The 17,477-nt window shown below is 36.9% G+C and overlaps 1 protein-coding gene across 12 annotated transcripts; it reads right to left on the minus strand.

Moving 5' to 3' along the window:
- Window positions 1-287: 287 nt before the first annotated feature.
- Window positions 288-14,145, minus strand: LOC104601690 (uncharacterized). 12 transcript variants are annotated; one of them, XR_016084140.1, is made up of 15 exons: window positions 13,631-14,145; window positions 11,725-13,055; window positions 11,463-11,635; window positions 11,068-11,285; window positions 10,780-10,848; window positions 5,667-5,739; window positions 5,346-5,502; window positions 4,954-5,245; window positions 4,762-4,876; window positions 4,471-4,634; window positions 3,539-3,613; window positions 2,972-3,401; window positions 2,561-2,625; window positions 1,940-1,990; window positions 288-1,284 (listed from the first exon to the last, which is right to left on the minus strand). XR_016084140.1 is itself a non-coding variant. In XM_010265139.3 (12 exons), the coding sequence occupies exons 1-12, from the start codon at window positions 14,027-14,029 to the stop codon at window positions 3,213-3,215; spliced, it is 3,168 nt and encodes a 1,055-aa protein (XP_010263441.1). In that variant the 5' UTR covers window positions 14,030-14,145; the 3' UTR covers window positions 2,856-3,212. The 12 variants fall into 12 exon arrangements, 2 of the variants coding, with proteins under 2 accessions (XP_010263441.1, XP_010263431.1); XR_016084141.1 differs by having other exon boundaries at window positions 2,540-2,625; XR_016084142.1 differs by having other exon boundaries at window positions 288-1,990; window positions 4,558-4,634.
- Between the last annotated feature and the right edge of the window lie 3,332 nt (window positions 14,146-17,477).

The raw sequence follows: 17,477 nt of genomic DNA on the forward strand, positions 1-17,477 counted from the left end.
ATGGCTTATGTATCAACCTTCATTAGTATTCTCACCATCCTAATAAAGCCAAATATCACATAGAAGAACTCATGTGGAACGTAGGTCACCCTGTATGCTTATCTAGAGTCACCACTGTTGTTTATGGACGACTTTTTATTGTTGAAGGAAAAAAATACAAATTAAAGATGTTTTTCCCAATCGAATGATTGAAATTCTCAATAACCACGCAACTAGCCGATTGCATGATTTCTATTGAACTAAAATTCAAGACCTTTGCATGCCCCTTCTAATGGAAGACAAATTAATGAAGTTACAGCTTTTTCTTTTGATAAGTGAATTTTATTAGAATCAGTAAAATATCAATACAATCGGCCTGGGGAGAGGTGAGAGATTCACCTCAACCAGCAGCAAAAAAGACAGGAAACAATTACAGCTTTCAATGACAAATATAGTGCTATGAGCTCAACAAAGTGAACACAACCACCACCTTGACAGCCATTAAATTTAAAGAGATAGAAGGGAAGTAATTGTGAAAGAAGAGAGATAAAGGAGTGCCACTATCTCCATTTGTGTGATTAAGCAAATGCGGTGCATTTCATGCATTCAAAGCAAGGATAATTAAAAGACACACAAGGAACTTGATACAAGAGGGAAAAAAACAAGAAAAAAATAAAAGAAAAGTGATAATATGCACAGGCCATTGGAGACTGGCCTGCGCCCTGAGCCTGACAAGATATACCCACATTGCCCAGGCCCAGTCTATGTATGTCAGGCCGGGCATCCGGTCTTAAATGAAATTAAATTCTTTTAAACCTAAAATTTAAATATAAACTTATATTTGCAATCATAAAAAATATATAAAGAAAGCATCCATTTGTAGCTCATATTAACATTCTATATTCTTCTTAAAGAACAGTTTAATCTTCCCAATCAGAAGAGAAGAATAATATAACCCAATGTCAATTGGTGTTATAGTGCAATACTGCATAAACACAATATAGCACAAAAGGAAACCTGAACCCACCATTCGCCATGTAGCCCAGTTAGATGGTATTATATCAGAGTCATTCAACAAATCGTGATTCACATTTTACCATCTGACAGAGTTGTGAATTATGTTCAAAAAAGTTGTTGATTTCTAAAATTGTGTTAAGGCTATTACGACATCAGTTAACTGACTTTCCTCTTTTTATCACAACATAATCCCTAATGCACCACCATATACCCAAGGATGAAAGGGATCCACTAACAAGAACAGCCTCTTCAACAGACGGATCATTGATCAGATGATACATCTATATACTGCAAAATTAATTTCCAAACAACAAATTAAATTTATATAAGATATGTTACTAGAGTAGGCAAGTACTGGCGCTCGACAAAAGCACATAAAAGAACTATAAAAAAATGAGAAAAGCATCAAGACTAGCATATGTAAGCACATCAAATTGCAATCTGTTATAGCAAACATGGCCCCACTCTTGTTCTATATAATATCAGGCTAGTATAGCCCTAAACTGAGAAATCAAGCAACCAAGATATCTGGAACTCAAACCACAGGCAGGTTTTTTTGATAAGTTAATACAGAAACGGTTTTCCTAAGCAATAAAGCCCTTCCATTAAGAGAAAAACAAAAGATGGGCACACACAAGAGGGAATTGACAATTACCATCAGACTGAGAAAATTTACTAAAAGAAAATAGAGAACAGAAAACTCTAAAGAACAAGTGCATATGGCACTTACCATCAGAAAGAAACTATAACTGGAACCACATTAAGGTGGGCAGTTCACAATGTAGATGAGAAGTAGAATACTTACAGGCAAATCCAGATAACTTAGCAACCATAAGTTCACTATTGCTGTCACTGTACTTAATAAAAATGGTGAAACAAAAGAAATGGAAAAGCACAGAACATGTTAATGAACATTATTCAAAATCTAGGGGAAAACACTTACCAAACTACAGTTCACCACAGCAGTGCAACCGATCATCTCCAGTGCAAAAGCCTCCAGAATGATCAAAGGATAGATCAGATGAAATGGGGTTTTATGAAAATATAGAGGGTAAATAGAAGAAACATTCAAAATATGTGGTGCAACTATCTTGAAGTGTGTGTGTGTATATGTATATATATATATACCAAACTACAGTTCACCACAGCAGTGCAACCGATCATCTCCAGTGCAAAAGCCTCCAGAATGATCAAAGGATAGATCAGATGTAATGGGGTTTTATGAAAATATAGAGGGTAAATAGAAGAAACATTCAAAATATGTGGTGCAACTATCTTGAAGTGTGTGTATATATATATATATATATATACTTGATAGATAGACTGATAAAGTATATATCTTGATATACTGTGGATTACTAACCTCTATTTTTATATTTAGCCATGAAAGAAATGGGGTAAAGATTTTGCTGGCCACATAAATACAGACCATTTGATTTTTAGTACCATTTTGAAGTTGAATTAAAGTTTTATAACAGCTCAAAGCAACAACTTTACAGTTACAACTATGCCATTTAGTTTCAATTGTGTGACAGTAAGCTACCTAATAAACAAACCAGGATACCTTCTTTCTGGTTGCCTTCTAAGCATCTAAAGCACTGAATCGTTGCCTCAGCACTGGAGGAAACCCTGAATGAAAAATATAATTAGACTCTCCAGAATCAAATTCACATGGATAAGTGAAACACAAAGTGCAGCAAAAAGTAACCAAAAAAATGAAATATCCAAGTTTCTAGTAACAGTCCCCTGAATAGAGAAGGAAGCTAGCTATCAAAAACACATTTTTTTTACAACCACAGAGAATTTAACTACTTTTATTCTTAGAAATTTTCAAATGCATATCTCCACAAGGCTGCAGGGAACTATAAAGTTCAAAAGAAAATTTAAAGGGGAGAATAAATGTTACAAATCTTCACAAAGCCCATTATCAAGAATGATTACAAGAGATGAAAACGCCTTCGGCGAGTTATCTTACAATAGACTGAAAATATCCCACTGAAAGAACTGTCAAGAAGGATGATCTCCAGACCAAACATCATCATTTTATCTTTTTCGCACTTCATCCATGCAATAACTCTCTGACAAATGCTCTTGGTCCAACACAGAGAGATAAAAAGACAGGGAAATGCCCAATGATTAGTGATCTATAAAAGTGAGACCAATAACATCTATCTAGCTTAACATCATTTCTGGAGTCAGAAAATCAGCATCTTTGTTCACTTGCCAGTGATGAATGGATGACTCAATGCTTGAGATACTGTCATTCTCTTTTCTGGGTCCAATATAAATATCCTTTCTAGAAGATCCTTGAAATTTGTCGACATCTTTGGATCCTCAGCAAGGGAACTTGTAATCAAGGAACCAATATCTTTTGGCTTAATATTGAGAAAAAGCCTCTTTACCATCTGCAAAAACAAATTAGAAAACTTGTTCAAATTTACAGAAAACAAAGTCAACATAAAGGTGAACTGACATTTTACAGTTGTTAAATCCAAAATCAACAATAAATTGGCAACTGCATTGCCAAAAAGAAAATACTCACCTTCTTCGTAACAGGATCTTCTTCTGTGGCATGGAAATTCAAATCCTGGTCAAAATGCTGATCAGTAAATGCACCCTGTGATAAGAGAGGAAAAAATAGAAGTAGGATCAGCAAAAGCTCAACAGGGCTACAGTCCGATATTTGAAGCAACAATATTGCAAATTGCCAACTTTAAGATGTGTTTGTTCTGCCTTCATTCTAACTTCTGAAATGAGGTGCATATTATCTTACCAAATAATAAAATCCATATTTTGATGTTGATGACGAAAAAATAAGACACAAAAGGTCTAGATAAATTATTGCATGGCATTGATGTCATATAGAAGGCAGCTAAAGTCAATTACTCAATACTTGCTACATAATAACGAATCAATTAAAACAACACAAAGTAACCCGAAAAAGGGCAAAACTAGGGGTTCAAATTGATCGGATCATGACCTAATCTGAGCTCGGATCCTATTTGGTCGAATTCGGATCACCCCTGTTCAGATCTTCGGATTGGATTAGGATCACCCCTCCTATCCGATCCGATATGTATTATATATTTATAAATATAAATATATATAATACGTATATATGTTATTTATTTATAAATATATTTTTATAAATTTGTTATGTTATTTATTTTTTTATAAAAAACATGTATATATGATGAAAATAAGTAAAAAAAACTTGTATTTTTTGTTTTTACTTTATTTAAATTAGTACAATTTATTTTTCTTTTAATAATTTATTAATTAAAAAACAAGTTGGAACGGATCAGATCCGAAGATTCGACTTACCAATAGGATTCAAATTCAAACCAAATCCTATCATATCCGATCAGATCTTTGAATCGGATCGGATCCGACATGAACAATGTTGGATCGAATTCAAATATACCCTGATTCGAATCCGACCCGATCTGTTTGCATCCCTAGGCAAAACCTAACCTTGCGCAGCATCTTCTTAGGAAAAGGGCCCTTTAATTCCATATGGAGGCGAAGCATATCATTGTTCGATGGACCAGGAAAAAGTACCTTCCCTGAATAAAGTTCATATAAACAGCAACCAACTGACCAAATATCCATTGGATGATCATATGGCAAACCAAGAACTGGAGCAACATGATACAAATCCACATGTTAAAAACCCAAGCAATGTTAGGACTCCACATACTTCAAGTAAGAAGAATTATTCCAACAATCAAAACAACTTTCTAATGACTCAATCAAAAGTCTTACTTATTTCAGGGGCACGATAAAAGCGGCTGACTAAGTATGGTGTAATCTCATTTTTACCAGCAAACATGGCATTGCCAAAATCACAAAGCTTCAACACATTTTTTGCTTCATTCACCTATATAATCAGCAATGACAAAATGGTAAGAAATTATACAAGAAAGCATCTGGATTGTGACCAAAAAGATAACTTACCAGCATGTTATCCGGCTTTATGTCACAATGCAGAACACCACAGTTTCTCAGATGCTTCACCGCAATAAAAAGCTGCTTTGCATATGCCCTCACAGCAGTCAGTTTAAGTCCAATATTACGGCCAAACTTCTTAAGAACTTCACGTAGATTCATATGAAGAGATTCAAAAACTAAACAAAAATGATTCCGGTACTTGAAACTTGAGAGAAATCGAACACAATGCCTCCTGTCCTCAGGATCTGCACCAGCTAGCTTCTTCAATATGACAAGTTCTTCCATGCCTGCCTTGTACCTGTAAGGTAGGCAATAGTAAATTTTTCAAATGATTGTGAAATCCAATAATTTATGACAAATGGAACCAATATCCATGGGAGAAAAACAAGTTTACAGACATTGTCTCATTATTGCGTATGATTTTGATGGCCACTTCTTCTGGATCACCCTTCCCAGCCTTGAGATCCTTCACACGAACTACAGTAGAAAAAACACCTTTTCCATGAGCAGCAGTAACTTCATACCTACCATCAAGAATTTCTCCAAATCGGTAACCTGTACAGAAAGGATGAAATCCAGGACCACAAGATTATGCACAACAAGCATGGCAAAATGAAGAGAACCATCAAAAATCAAATTAGAAGCCTGGGCCATAAAAATTCAGCCACCTACATCTGCTGAAGAAAAACAAAGGAAAGAAAGAAATTGATCAGACTTACTGTAGTATCCCTCTGCATCATCCCAGTTGTCATGAAGGCCGCTCCTTTCAATCTGTAAACCATCTCCCTTCCCCTGCAAAAGCCAAAAAGTTGAAAATCAGCTAATACAAGGAAGAGAGACAAGGTACAACCTCCGGAATCACATGAGAAAAAAAAATAGAATTGAGAATTACTGGCAACACAATCAGTCCACTTCCACATCAATTGTACATTTTAATGTGGAAAAAAAACAAAGCATCCACTTTCAAAAGGCACATGCCTGGGCTGAGGTGCAAGGTGTACCAACCCTTTGAGGCAAGGTGCAAGGCACTTTTTGGTGTATTTTAGGAATGGTGGCTGGCTCGGGGCTCCAGCCCCAGACCCCTAACCAATCCCTTTGAGGCAAGCCCAAACAAGTCCATGTCAAGGTCTTAAATTTCTAATCCTAAAAAAATGATTTTATAATTTTAGTTATCTTTTAAAAATATCTTTTATTGGGATTAATGAATGAACAACATTAGCAAAATGGTAATGTTATTCATTTTACTAATAATTCTCATTCATTTTGCTTGCTCACCGAAGCTTTGAGAACCCCCTTTTTGGCATTTTGCTAATGTTGTTCATCCATTCATCCCAATAAAAGATATTTTTAAAAGATAATTAAAATTATAAAATCATTTTTTTAGGGATTAAGAATTTCAAGGCCCTAGCACGAACTTGTTTGAGCTTGCTTTGAGGAGCCTGTTATAACGGCGGCTTGTAGAATTAGGAATGAAAGATATAAATCATGTTAACCTTAGACCAGAGGTTTTTTGGAAACCAGTGATGGAGAGATTTACGAAGAAATTGGCTATGTGGAAGAGAAATTACGTATCCATTGGTGGAAGGATAACTTTAATTAGAGCAACATTAGCGAACCTCTCAGTTTATTTCTTGTCCACTTTTAGAGTCCCGGTGAGGGTAGCAAGAGAGTTAGAGAAACAAATGAGGGACTTTCACTGGGAGCCCGGGGATGAAAATAGAGACCATCTAGTAAAGTGGGAACAAGTTTGCAAGACAAAAGAAGAGGGAGGTTCAGGGTTGGGGAATTTAATTCACAAGAATGCTTCGCTGCTAGGAAAATGGCTTTGAAGGTTTCCTTTGGAAAGAACAGGCTATGGCACAAGGTTATTGAAAGCATTCATGGGCTAAGAAATAATGGTTGGGATGCAAAGGTCGCTCCGACATCTACCTCAAACACTCCTTGGAAAGCAATTCAAGAGGTATATCCAACTTTTCTTAACTTCATTAGATATGATGTGGGTTGTGGTTCCAGGTCTGTTCTGGGAAGACCTTTAGTGTTTTGACTCTCCTTTTTGTTCTCTTTTCCCCGATCTTTACTTGATTTCTGACTATAAGAAGAGACCTATCTCAAGTTTCATCACCTTTTCTCAATCCGGTGTGAGTTGGGACTTTGGGTTTAAGAGAGGTCTAAGGGATTGTGAATGTGAAATCTTATTAAGCCTTTTTGATAACCTCATATCAGCTTTTCTAGTCCAATCTTTGGAGGACACTAGAGTCTGGTCCACTTCTTCCAATGGCTCTTTTTTTCTTTAACTCCCTTGTGCATTCTTCCCGGGGGAAGAGGATTCCCCGGTGAAGGAGATTTGGAGTAAGCCCATTCCACCCAAAGTTCAAACTTATTGCTAGAAGATGTTCCTTGGAAAGGTGAACACCTGTGATATGCTTCAAAAGAGGATACCTCATTTGTGCCTCTCCGCTCATATGTGCTTTCTTTGTTTTGTGAATGGTGAATCCCTCTCTCACTTACTGATCCACTGTCCTTATGTGCTTTTTGTTTGGAAGTCTATTTGCTCTCTGTTTGGTTGCAGGTGGAGCTCCCCACAGGCAGTGATTTAAAAGGTGTGCCTAGGTGCATAGGCGAGGCGCATTTTGGGGTATGCGCCTCGCCTAGGTCCTAGGCACACCCCTTTCAAAAGGCGTGCGCCTGATGTGACTTGCGCCTCAACCCAGGCATTTACCTATTTAAAATTTTGCGGTTTTTGCTTTTTTTTTAGTCTAATGGTTGGGCCGGGGGCTCCGCCCCTGGACCCCCGACCACACCCCTCAAGGCAAGCCTGAACGAGTCTATGTTAGGGTCTAAAATTCTTATTTCTCACATAATAAGAATTTCAGACCCTAACATAGACTTGTTCAGGCTTGCCTCAAGGGGCGTGCTACAAAGGCGACTCATAGAGTCAAGAATGCGATATGTTTTACATCATATTAACTACTTGAAGCAATGCAATTAAGTAAAAAAAGAGATTGTGGGTTTTACATGCTTGCTTTTATTTTTAAATTTTCATTTGAATACAGTTTACATGTTATGTTTATGTATTTTAATTTTAGATAATAGGTTTTTTAAATCATTTATTTTAAAATTTAAGTTTATACTTTTATTAACATCATATTTAATATTTTTCAATTTTCTGATTTTTTTATTTTTTAGCTTCTTTTTGTAATTTTGCGCCTTTCTTAAAAAGGCGCGCGCCTCGCCTTGCGTGTTGCGCCTCAGGCGCAAATTGGTCCTTGTGCTTTTAAAACACTGCCCACAGGATGTAGTGAGCCTCTTCAATCCAAACTTCCTAAGGCAGCCGACAAAGAGGGGAAGAACAATGTGGAAATCAACGAGGGCAGCTGTGTCATGGACGATTTGGGAGGGAAGGAATGCAAGAATATTCAATGGCAAATGCAGACCAAAGGAAGAGTTGGTGGAAGCTGTAAAGATAAAAGTTGCTCATTGGATAACAACACTCGTGCTGTTCCAAAGCTTCTCTGTGGCTGATATCCTATGGGCTTGGAAAGAAGTGCCATGTTCAACTAAGAGGAAAGAAAAGATGGTGATGGAATGGAAACCCCCCGTGCAAATAAGATGGTGATGGAATGGAAACCCCCCGTGCAAATAAGTTAAAGTTGAACTTTGATGGCAGTTCCATAGGGAATCCGGGATTGGCAGGTATAGGGGGTGGATTCAGAGACTCAACAAACAAAGTTCTGGCTATGTATTCAGGACCTATAGGGGCAGGTGACTCCATAAAGGCTAAGCTTCATGCGCTTTTGCAGGGATTAAAACTTGCCAAACAAGCAGATTTTAAAAATTTGGAGGTTGAAGGAGATTCAAAACTGGCGATTTCTTGGTTCAGTTTCAGAGGTAATGCTCCTTGATTTATAGACATTCCTTGCGAGAGATTGAAAGTTTAGCAAGGGAGCTTTAGGAGGACTGCAAATGGGATGGCTGACTCGCTAGCAAAACAAGGAGTGTACAGACAAAATCTATTCTGGGCAGTTTCATAATTCTTTTTGATTGTTGTGTTTTGTGTTCTCCTGCTGGCTGTAATCTTTTTTTTCATTTTAATAGAATTTATCCTTCTTTACTGATAAAAAAAAATTAAAGGAATTAAAAGCTTGGCATCCTTGAATATGTTTTCTATGCTATTTTTTATTTTATTTTTGCATTTTTTTACTTTGGATATGTTTTATATGTTATGTTTATGTGTTTAAATTTGAGCTAATAGTTTTTTTAAACATTAAGTTTAAAATTAAAGTTTGAACGCTGGAATGCTCATGCATGTCCATTTCTATTTATCTAATTGGAGTTGACAGCATGAATTGCATCTGTCCATTTCTATTTATCTAAAACAAGATCATTCAGGTAAACCACACCCAGGACCTTGTTTGATCAGAGCTGTCAATGGGTGGGGTATAGTCCAGGACAGTGTGGACCCGGTCCCAAACCAATAAGGAAACTATGTAGACCCAGCTCCAAACCAGAACCTATAGGGTTCATAATACCATATCCAGAACCAAACTGATCATTAATCATGTTTATCAGGTCTGACCCAATAAGACCCGATTATATTTGGCATACATAATTATCTGTAATATAATAACTTTAAAACTTCATTTTTGATAATCTAACCTAAAAAATCCTATCAGAATGTATGAGAGCAGCCATTTTGTGCAGAATTTGGGGAGAAATGCAAAGATGCTTGAAGACATAGAGAAAGACATCAACACCTTCATTGATATCCTAACAGTGAGAGTAGTGCATTGGGCATTGGCTTGTGAGGAATTTAAAGGTGTATACATTGATACCATGATAAGACATTGACAAACAATTGAGAACTTTCGGCTGAGAGTTCCTAATAGGCAGGCACAATGGGAGGCTTCAGAAGAAGGAAATTAGAGCTAAATCTTGATGGTTGCACCCTCGGAAACTCAGGAATGGCAAGCATTGGTAGATCAGTAAGAGATCATCTTGACAATATACTGCTCAGATATTCAGGGCCAATCAGAATCAGCAACTCAAGGCTGAGATAATGGCATTATTATTTATTATAACGACTGAAGCTTGTAACCTTACAAGGATAGAAGAAAGATATTCTAATAGGAGGAGATTGCCAAGTCATTCTAAGCTGGATTTGATGTGAGGAAATTCCCTGGACATATTATCTGAAACATACATCATCTGGCACACACTCTGCACAGCTCATTCAGATGGGTTCCAAAATCAGCAAGTGCACAGGCAGACACATTAGCATAGTCAGGGATAACCGGGAAAGCTTAGTGTGGGGATTAGCAGATTTGAGACTCTAAGTGTACTTATTTGTTCTATGTAACTCAAATGCTACTGTTTGTAATTATCCACCGTTCAGTTTCTTTTGCTTATCAAAAAAGACAGTAAATAGTTAATAAAACAGGCAAATTTCACTTTTTAGAGATAAAAATTACAACTATAAGAACACCATGACAGTTCCACCATAACCTTATAACCATCAACTTCCATGAAACAAGTCCATTTCAATGGTACATTCATTGGTATCACTTTGGCATAGCCAAGTCATCTGCTCAATCTTGTCAACGATGGGTACACATTAGAAAAGGCAATAATAAAGTCCCTGCCCCAACCTACATGGGCATTGAAAAGCTAGGATAAGAAGGCTACAACAGTTGTAGTTCGTTCTAAAGAGGCATGTGGAAAAGAGCAACTACAAGTAAAATTAAAAAGAAAAGCTATGTTATGATATTACTTTAAATACAAAAGCTGCAATAAAAACAGTAAAATCAAAAAGGGAAGAGAAGACTTGGTAATTACCTGCTTACGAATTCCAGCAGGTGACTCACCAAAAATATCGTCACAGAACATATCATCTGATCTCTCACTCTGCACAGATTGATAAAACAGTTACATGTGTAGGTGCAGCATTAGAAGCTGAAGGCAAATAGTTTTCTCAATCGATATACAAGACAAAATATATAGAGAATGAACTAAATAAAAGGAGGAAGCAGCAGAGTCATGCTTAACAAACTTCAGGATGGAAGCCCACAAAATAATGAATGTAGGGGGTCATATATATGTATACATGGGGTATGATTAACAAACCTTTGGGGAACCATCTCCCAGTACCACAGCACCAGAAGTCCTCTTATGAGCCAAAATTCCATTTTGCAGTGGTGAATTCCCAACAGAAAATGACACATCAACTGCACAGGAATCTGAATTTTCGTTCGCACTTTCAACAGCTTCAGGGGGTACATTAACAGCAGTTTTTGGAGGGGGTGGCTTTTCTGATGGCTTCTCAACATTGAGATAATTCTCCTCTGGTTCAAAGGGTAGCATAAGTGCAAAATAAAGTAGATCAGAATCATAAAAAACAAGTGAACAGAGAAAAACATGAGGGCGGACAGACAGAAAGAGATTAAAGCATCAAGGAGACGCCAATTCTGAGTTTCAAATACAATCTTCCTAAGGTAAACTTGGATATTATTAAAAGATACCTTTACCCAAGCTCTCAGAATGAGATAGAACCTGTTGCTGTAATTGCTGCTGTTTATACTTTTCTAAAATGGCTTGTCTTCTTTTTCTGCTCTCCTTAATTCTGTCAAGATCTTCCTCTTCCTGGTCTACAAGTTGCAATGCAATCTTATCTTCATAGTCTTCTTCTTCATCTCTAGAACACAGAAATATGTAAATGAAGTCAAATACAATTCAACCTAAGAAACTTGAAACAATTAAATGATTATGTTTAAGAACCCCAACCTTTGTAATTTCTGTTCATGTCCCTCGCAATCACCATTCATGAAATTAGATACCTTTGGTGCATTTTTTGTTCTTACTCTATCCCGCTGTTCCAATTCATCATATTTTGAATGCCTGGACTCTTTGTACTTCTCTTGGTCATGATAGTCATCTTCATGTCCATCATAATTATGCCTGCTGGGTCTGTCACACCGGGTCTCCCTATCTCTGCCTTTGTCTCTATCCCTATTTCTAGTCTTCTCCTTATCCCTTTCCCTATCTCTTTCCATATTCCTATCCCAGTCTGGATCCCTTTTTCCAGCTCTATCTCTCTCCTTAACCCTATTCCTATCTTTGTTTCTTGTCTCTCTACTGCCATGCCTATTATCTTGCCCACTGTATCTTCTGTAACTGCTACTACTCTGCTCCTCCCTGTCCTTCACCCAGTCTCTACTACTATGTCTGTCCTCACTACAGTATCTAACCACTCTTTCATGATCAGAATCAGTTTTACTCTTCTCTTGCAACATGCTATAGGATGGGGATCTTCTCTCTCTAGAACGACCATGAGACCTTGAACTGTCCCTAGTATGGACCTTTTTGTGGAACCAATCATTAGATAGAAAGGTTGATCTTATTTTATGCCCTGCATCAATTCTGTCAGCGTCATTCAATTCCAAATATCTCTCTGATTTGTGTCTTATTGAATCACGCCATTCAGTCTCCCCACAGAAATCAGTTTTAGCCCCTTGATCATCTATTTTTCTTTTCTTGCTTGAATCCACATATTCTCTAGTGACTGGAGATCTTGACCTATTATGCCTTTTTGACACATTTTCCTGAACATTCCTGCAATCCTTCTCCTTTCCAGTTTCTTTGGGACAGGATATAGGCTCTGCATGAGGTTTTTCATCCTCTCCATGAAATTTGTGATTAAAATTCCCATTATCATGGTTCAGCATGTCATCTCTGGAGGACAAGCAACTATGTCTCCCTTCTCCCTTCTCTCTGGATTTGAAGGCTTCATACTCAGAGCTTAACCCATCAATTTCTGCCTCTCCATGGTTTCTCTGATCAAAAACCAGACATTCAGTCCTTGAATTTCCAAGAATATCAACCTTGGAAAGTGTGCTCTTAACATCTTTCCTGTCAGAGCATTCAAGAAGCTGGTACTCATCATTGTCTCTCCTATCCCCAACCAAAACCGAAACAGTATTATGAACCTTGTAATCTTTGGAGGCCTTTGAACTTTGAGCATTTTCTTCTATACTATTCTCTGTCAGCATATTATGATTTAGCTCAAGCTCTTCCTGATCTTTACCGGAACTGAAGTCCCACTCACCAAATCTCTCCTAAAGCAGAAAAAAATAAACAGCATTAACAGAAAATGTTTAATCTTATAAACAAGCAAAATTCTATGGATAGCTTCTACAGTTCAATATAAGCACATAAAAGTCTAAGGATAGCTCCTATATTTCAAAATAAAATTAATAAAAAAGGGAACAGATCTTAAAAACTCGTTATACACCATCAATCTTCAGGAAATGCCTATAGAAACTTCGCCTGAAAAAATGTGTAACGCAGTACTTGAATTTGGTTAACTGGCGATTAATTTACGACCAATAGCAATAAGAGAACATGGTAACAGACAAACTTCTAAAACTGAAACCAATTTTAGGGAACAGAGAAAAAAAAAAGAAAAAAGATAGGTTCTTAGGAATTGCCTTTTAGTGACAAAGGGAAAAGGCAAACAAAGGTTCTAACGAATTTTGCAATAAAACCCTGACAAGGGCTTCAAAGTCCCAACAATATCAAAGTACATTGAAACGAAGTCAACAGGTAATAGTATGTAACAAAACCAGACTTTGGATTTTAGAACCGAACTTAGAAAGGAAAACGAGATGAACAAAAGGGAATCTGCACTTACCGAATCACGACCTCGATTATCCGATCTGTCAGCGACTTCTTCTGGCTCAATCTCGCCGGACTCAATATCAGAGTCTGTTTTCTTCTTTACTATTGCAACATCGCCAATTTGATAACCTTCCTCTTCTTCTTCGAGAATCTCTCCTTCTTCCTTTTCGTCATCTGGACATGAATTAGAGGCTGGGACAATAGCAATAGGCCAAGTGAAGTCGCCTTCTTCATGTTTGCTGTTATTGTCACTTTTGTTGCAGCAATGACGACGGTGATGACGATGATGGCTGCCGCCGCTACTGCTGTGGTGGTGTCGGTGGCTGTGCTTCCGGCGCTTCGAGACCCCTTCAGTTCCTTCGTCGGGAGATCTTCGATGCCTCTTCAGAGTCTCCGCTTCGTCTCCCGCCATGGAATTAATTTAGGGTTAGGGTTGACCGGTATATGGCTGCCGAAAGGAAGAAGATACAGGAACAGAATTGAGGACTTCAGGTAAGACTGCGGGTTACGCGGGTATGCGTTCTCGAGAGAAGCACAAGCGGTAGAGTCAAAGGTGAAACTTGGGTGGGTTGGGCCGGGCTTGGGGCCAACCCAGGCCAATCTTAAGGCTATGTTTGGTTTGAAGGAAAAAGTAGGGAAAGGTAGGGAAAATTATACATGGTTTGTAAATGTTTCTCCACCTTTCTCTTCCTTTTCCTACTTTTTCCTTCAAACCAAACACAGCCTAAATGTAAAACATAGGACCAAGCTTGGACCGTCAAGCACGACCAGTAAGCTTGAGCCCAATCCGTCCAAAGCCCACATCTTTTGGGCCTATATTTAATAACTTTTGTGTGGTAAAAGTTAGTTAATTAAGGTAGTGTTTGACAAGTCTTTCAGCATAGTTTTTGGGGTTTCAATGAGTTCAAAAGACCGAAAATCGATATTTTTCTGTTTGCTAACCAAAAGTCTGAAAGATGAGAAGGTGTGTGTGCAAAAAGACCTGAAAAGACCAAAAACACTGAATTTTGGGAAAAGCTTCAAATGAAGTTTTGGTCTTTCCATGTGATATATAACAAGGTTTTAAAAATCAAGCTAAAAATGGAACCGTTGTGGCCATCAGCTTCCAGGTCAGCAGTTTGATTGTCTGGGTCAAACAGTTTAGGCGGTTTGGATTATTAGGGCAAATATTGTTTATATGTTAACTTTTGTTACTCTTTTAAACTTTTAGTCTTTTATGAGAAAGATAGATTACAGTTGTCGACTGAGAAAGAAAGAAAGAAAAAAAAGAAATAAGGGAAGGAGAGCAAGTGGGAAAAAAAAGGAAATGAGAGAGAAAAAGGAAGCAAGGAAGGAGGAGGAGGAGGATCCAACGTTCACCAACAAATGGCGATGGCGACGACAATGGCGGTATGGCGGTAACAACAAAATTGCAACGACAGCAAAAACATAGATCTCATATCTAAGATCTGATTCCTCTCCAACCTCAATTTTGTTTTATCTTCTTCTTCTTATTCTTCTCTCTCTCTCTATGTGATATAGTGATCTCAAATCTAAGATCGTTATCGTCTTAGTTCCTCTCTAATCTCCTCTACATCTTTATTAAACCACGAGCAATTGTTCGGATTGATGGTTTGACCACCCAAGTCAGCGGTTCTCTAACCAAGTCAACAGATTTCGGCCCAAGAAAGGGTTAAGAGTGAAGTGGAACCAATTACTTGGATGGTTTTTGGGTCGAATAGTCTGATTTTCCAAGCCAATGGTGGTTCAAAAAATTGATATATAGCCTTTGAACGTGTTTTTAAAATTCCAGTATATTAAGCCACTTACCCTAAGGTCTTTGTTTTTAAAGACAAGACCCCAAAAGCTCAATATATCTTTTGGCCATTTGGGCTGCTAGAAGATCTTTCTAAAAAAACTTTCCAAACAACACCAAATTTAAATAATTGAAGGTTGTTTAGATAGATGAATAAATGTTCAAATACTTTGGAATGAGTATTTTTGCATTATGTTTGTAATTTATACCATATGTTTAAGCAAGGTGCTTTAACTTGAGCTTGACTCGCTTGAGTTTTCTAGTCCAAGTCGAGCTCAAAGCCCAAAAATTTGAGACCTAAGCTTGGGAAAAGTTCAGATTAGGTTAAGCCATTAAGGGTTCAATTTGGGAGTATTGGGGATGAGGATTTGTTAAAATTCAAATGAGGCCAACTAGAAGGACATACCTAATGTTGAATAAATTACTTAACTACTTAAGTTAGGTACCCAATTTGCACCCGTAGGATAAGTCCACCCAAGAAGGGGCTAAAAGGGTTTTTTTTTTGTAAAGATGACTTTCATTAACCACATGAGAAGAAAGATTACAAGTAGGCATAGAAAAGAAAAGACAACACAATCGGAACAAAAAATTACCCATAATAAAATAGGAAAAAAAACCATCAACAACAAAAAAAAAAACTTGATCCAACAAAACAACATCTAAGAGGCAACGAGGGCGATACGTTGGACTTAAAAGCTTGGGAGAAACCAAACTTTGCTGCTACATGGGTAACATTGTTCGCCTTCCTTGGACAAAACTGAAAGTTGTAATTTTTGTTGGTTGCAATATTCTGAATGTCCCTGCAATAGAAATAAATATTTGGATCTACACAACCATCTTTTTCATTCAAAAACTTCACTAAACTGATATTATAGATTCAAAAAGAACATTGTTTTTTATTTAACTAACAAGCAAAAGAAACATCTTTAGATAAATCTTTGGCTTCAGCTACTATCAATGTGGAAGCTTTAACAGGACCAAACCCAGCTCCCCAACAGATACCGCTGTGACATCTCAAAATGAAGCTTGACCATTTGCCAAAAATTCACCATCTGAATTGGTCTTTTAGCACCCCTGATCCGGTAGAACACAAAAACCAAAATCGCATGGTGATTAACTTTGTAAGAGCCTTCCAATCTCTATTGCTTGATGAGCATTCTTCGGTTAAAACCGAAAAACAGAACCAAAAATTTCAGTTTCGGTTTGTTTGGTTTTTGGTTAATTTGGTTATTGAATATTCCGGTTTTGGTTTTGGTTTTGGTTTTTAGAATTACAAATTTGGTTAACTGAATAAAACAAACTTTAGTATATAATGTGTAATATATAATATATAATATGTAAGATATAATATATAATACATATTATAATATATATTTATAGATTAATATATTAATATAATGAAAATTGATTTCATGATATATATTTTATAATATATAATATAATATATATTATATGTTATAATATATATAATATAGAATATATTATTAAAATTTGGTTTTAACTGAAAACCGAACAGAAAATTTTGGTTTTGGTTATTTCATTTTTTTCTAAAATTTGGTTTCGGTCCAGTTTTTATTTTTTTCAATTTGTTTTTTAAAAATTTGGTTTATTCGGCCTGATTTTAATCGAATAAACCGAATGCTCACCCCTGATTGCCGAAGATAAGATTTCTCCACTATTGATCTACGAATAGAGAAAATAACAACTAAGGGATTTACATATTCCTTATCAAAATAATAGGCATTTCTATCCTTCCAAATACTCCAAAGGGTTCGAGCAATCTCTACTAGGAGGTCCAACTGAGAGAAAAAATCCACTTCAACTAGCCCTTAAAGATAAGGAACCGATTGCTAAATCCTGGATTAATGCCACAACTTGATACCAAACATATGCATCTTTCTTTGTCACATAACAACAAAGTGTGCATAATAGATTCAGCCTCCTTACCACATCTGTCACAGATATCTAAGTCCAATAATAATCTTCTAAATAAGTTACATTTCATGGCTAGACCATTAACACAATATCTCCAAAGGAAATGCTTAATTTTTGGCTCAATTGGGAG

Source organism: Nelumbo nucifera, chromosome 3, assembly GCF_055504915.1.
Source record: "Nelumbo nucifera cultivar China Antique chromosome 3, China Antique-T2T, whole genome shotgun sequence".
Taxonomy (NCBI): Eukaryota; Viridiplantae; Streptophyta; class Magnoliopsida; order Proteales; family Nelumbonaceae; genus Nelumbo; species Nelumbo nucifera.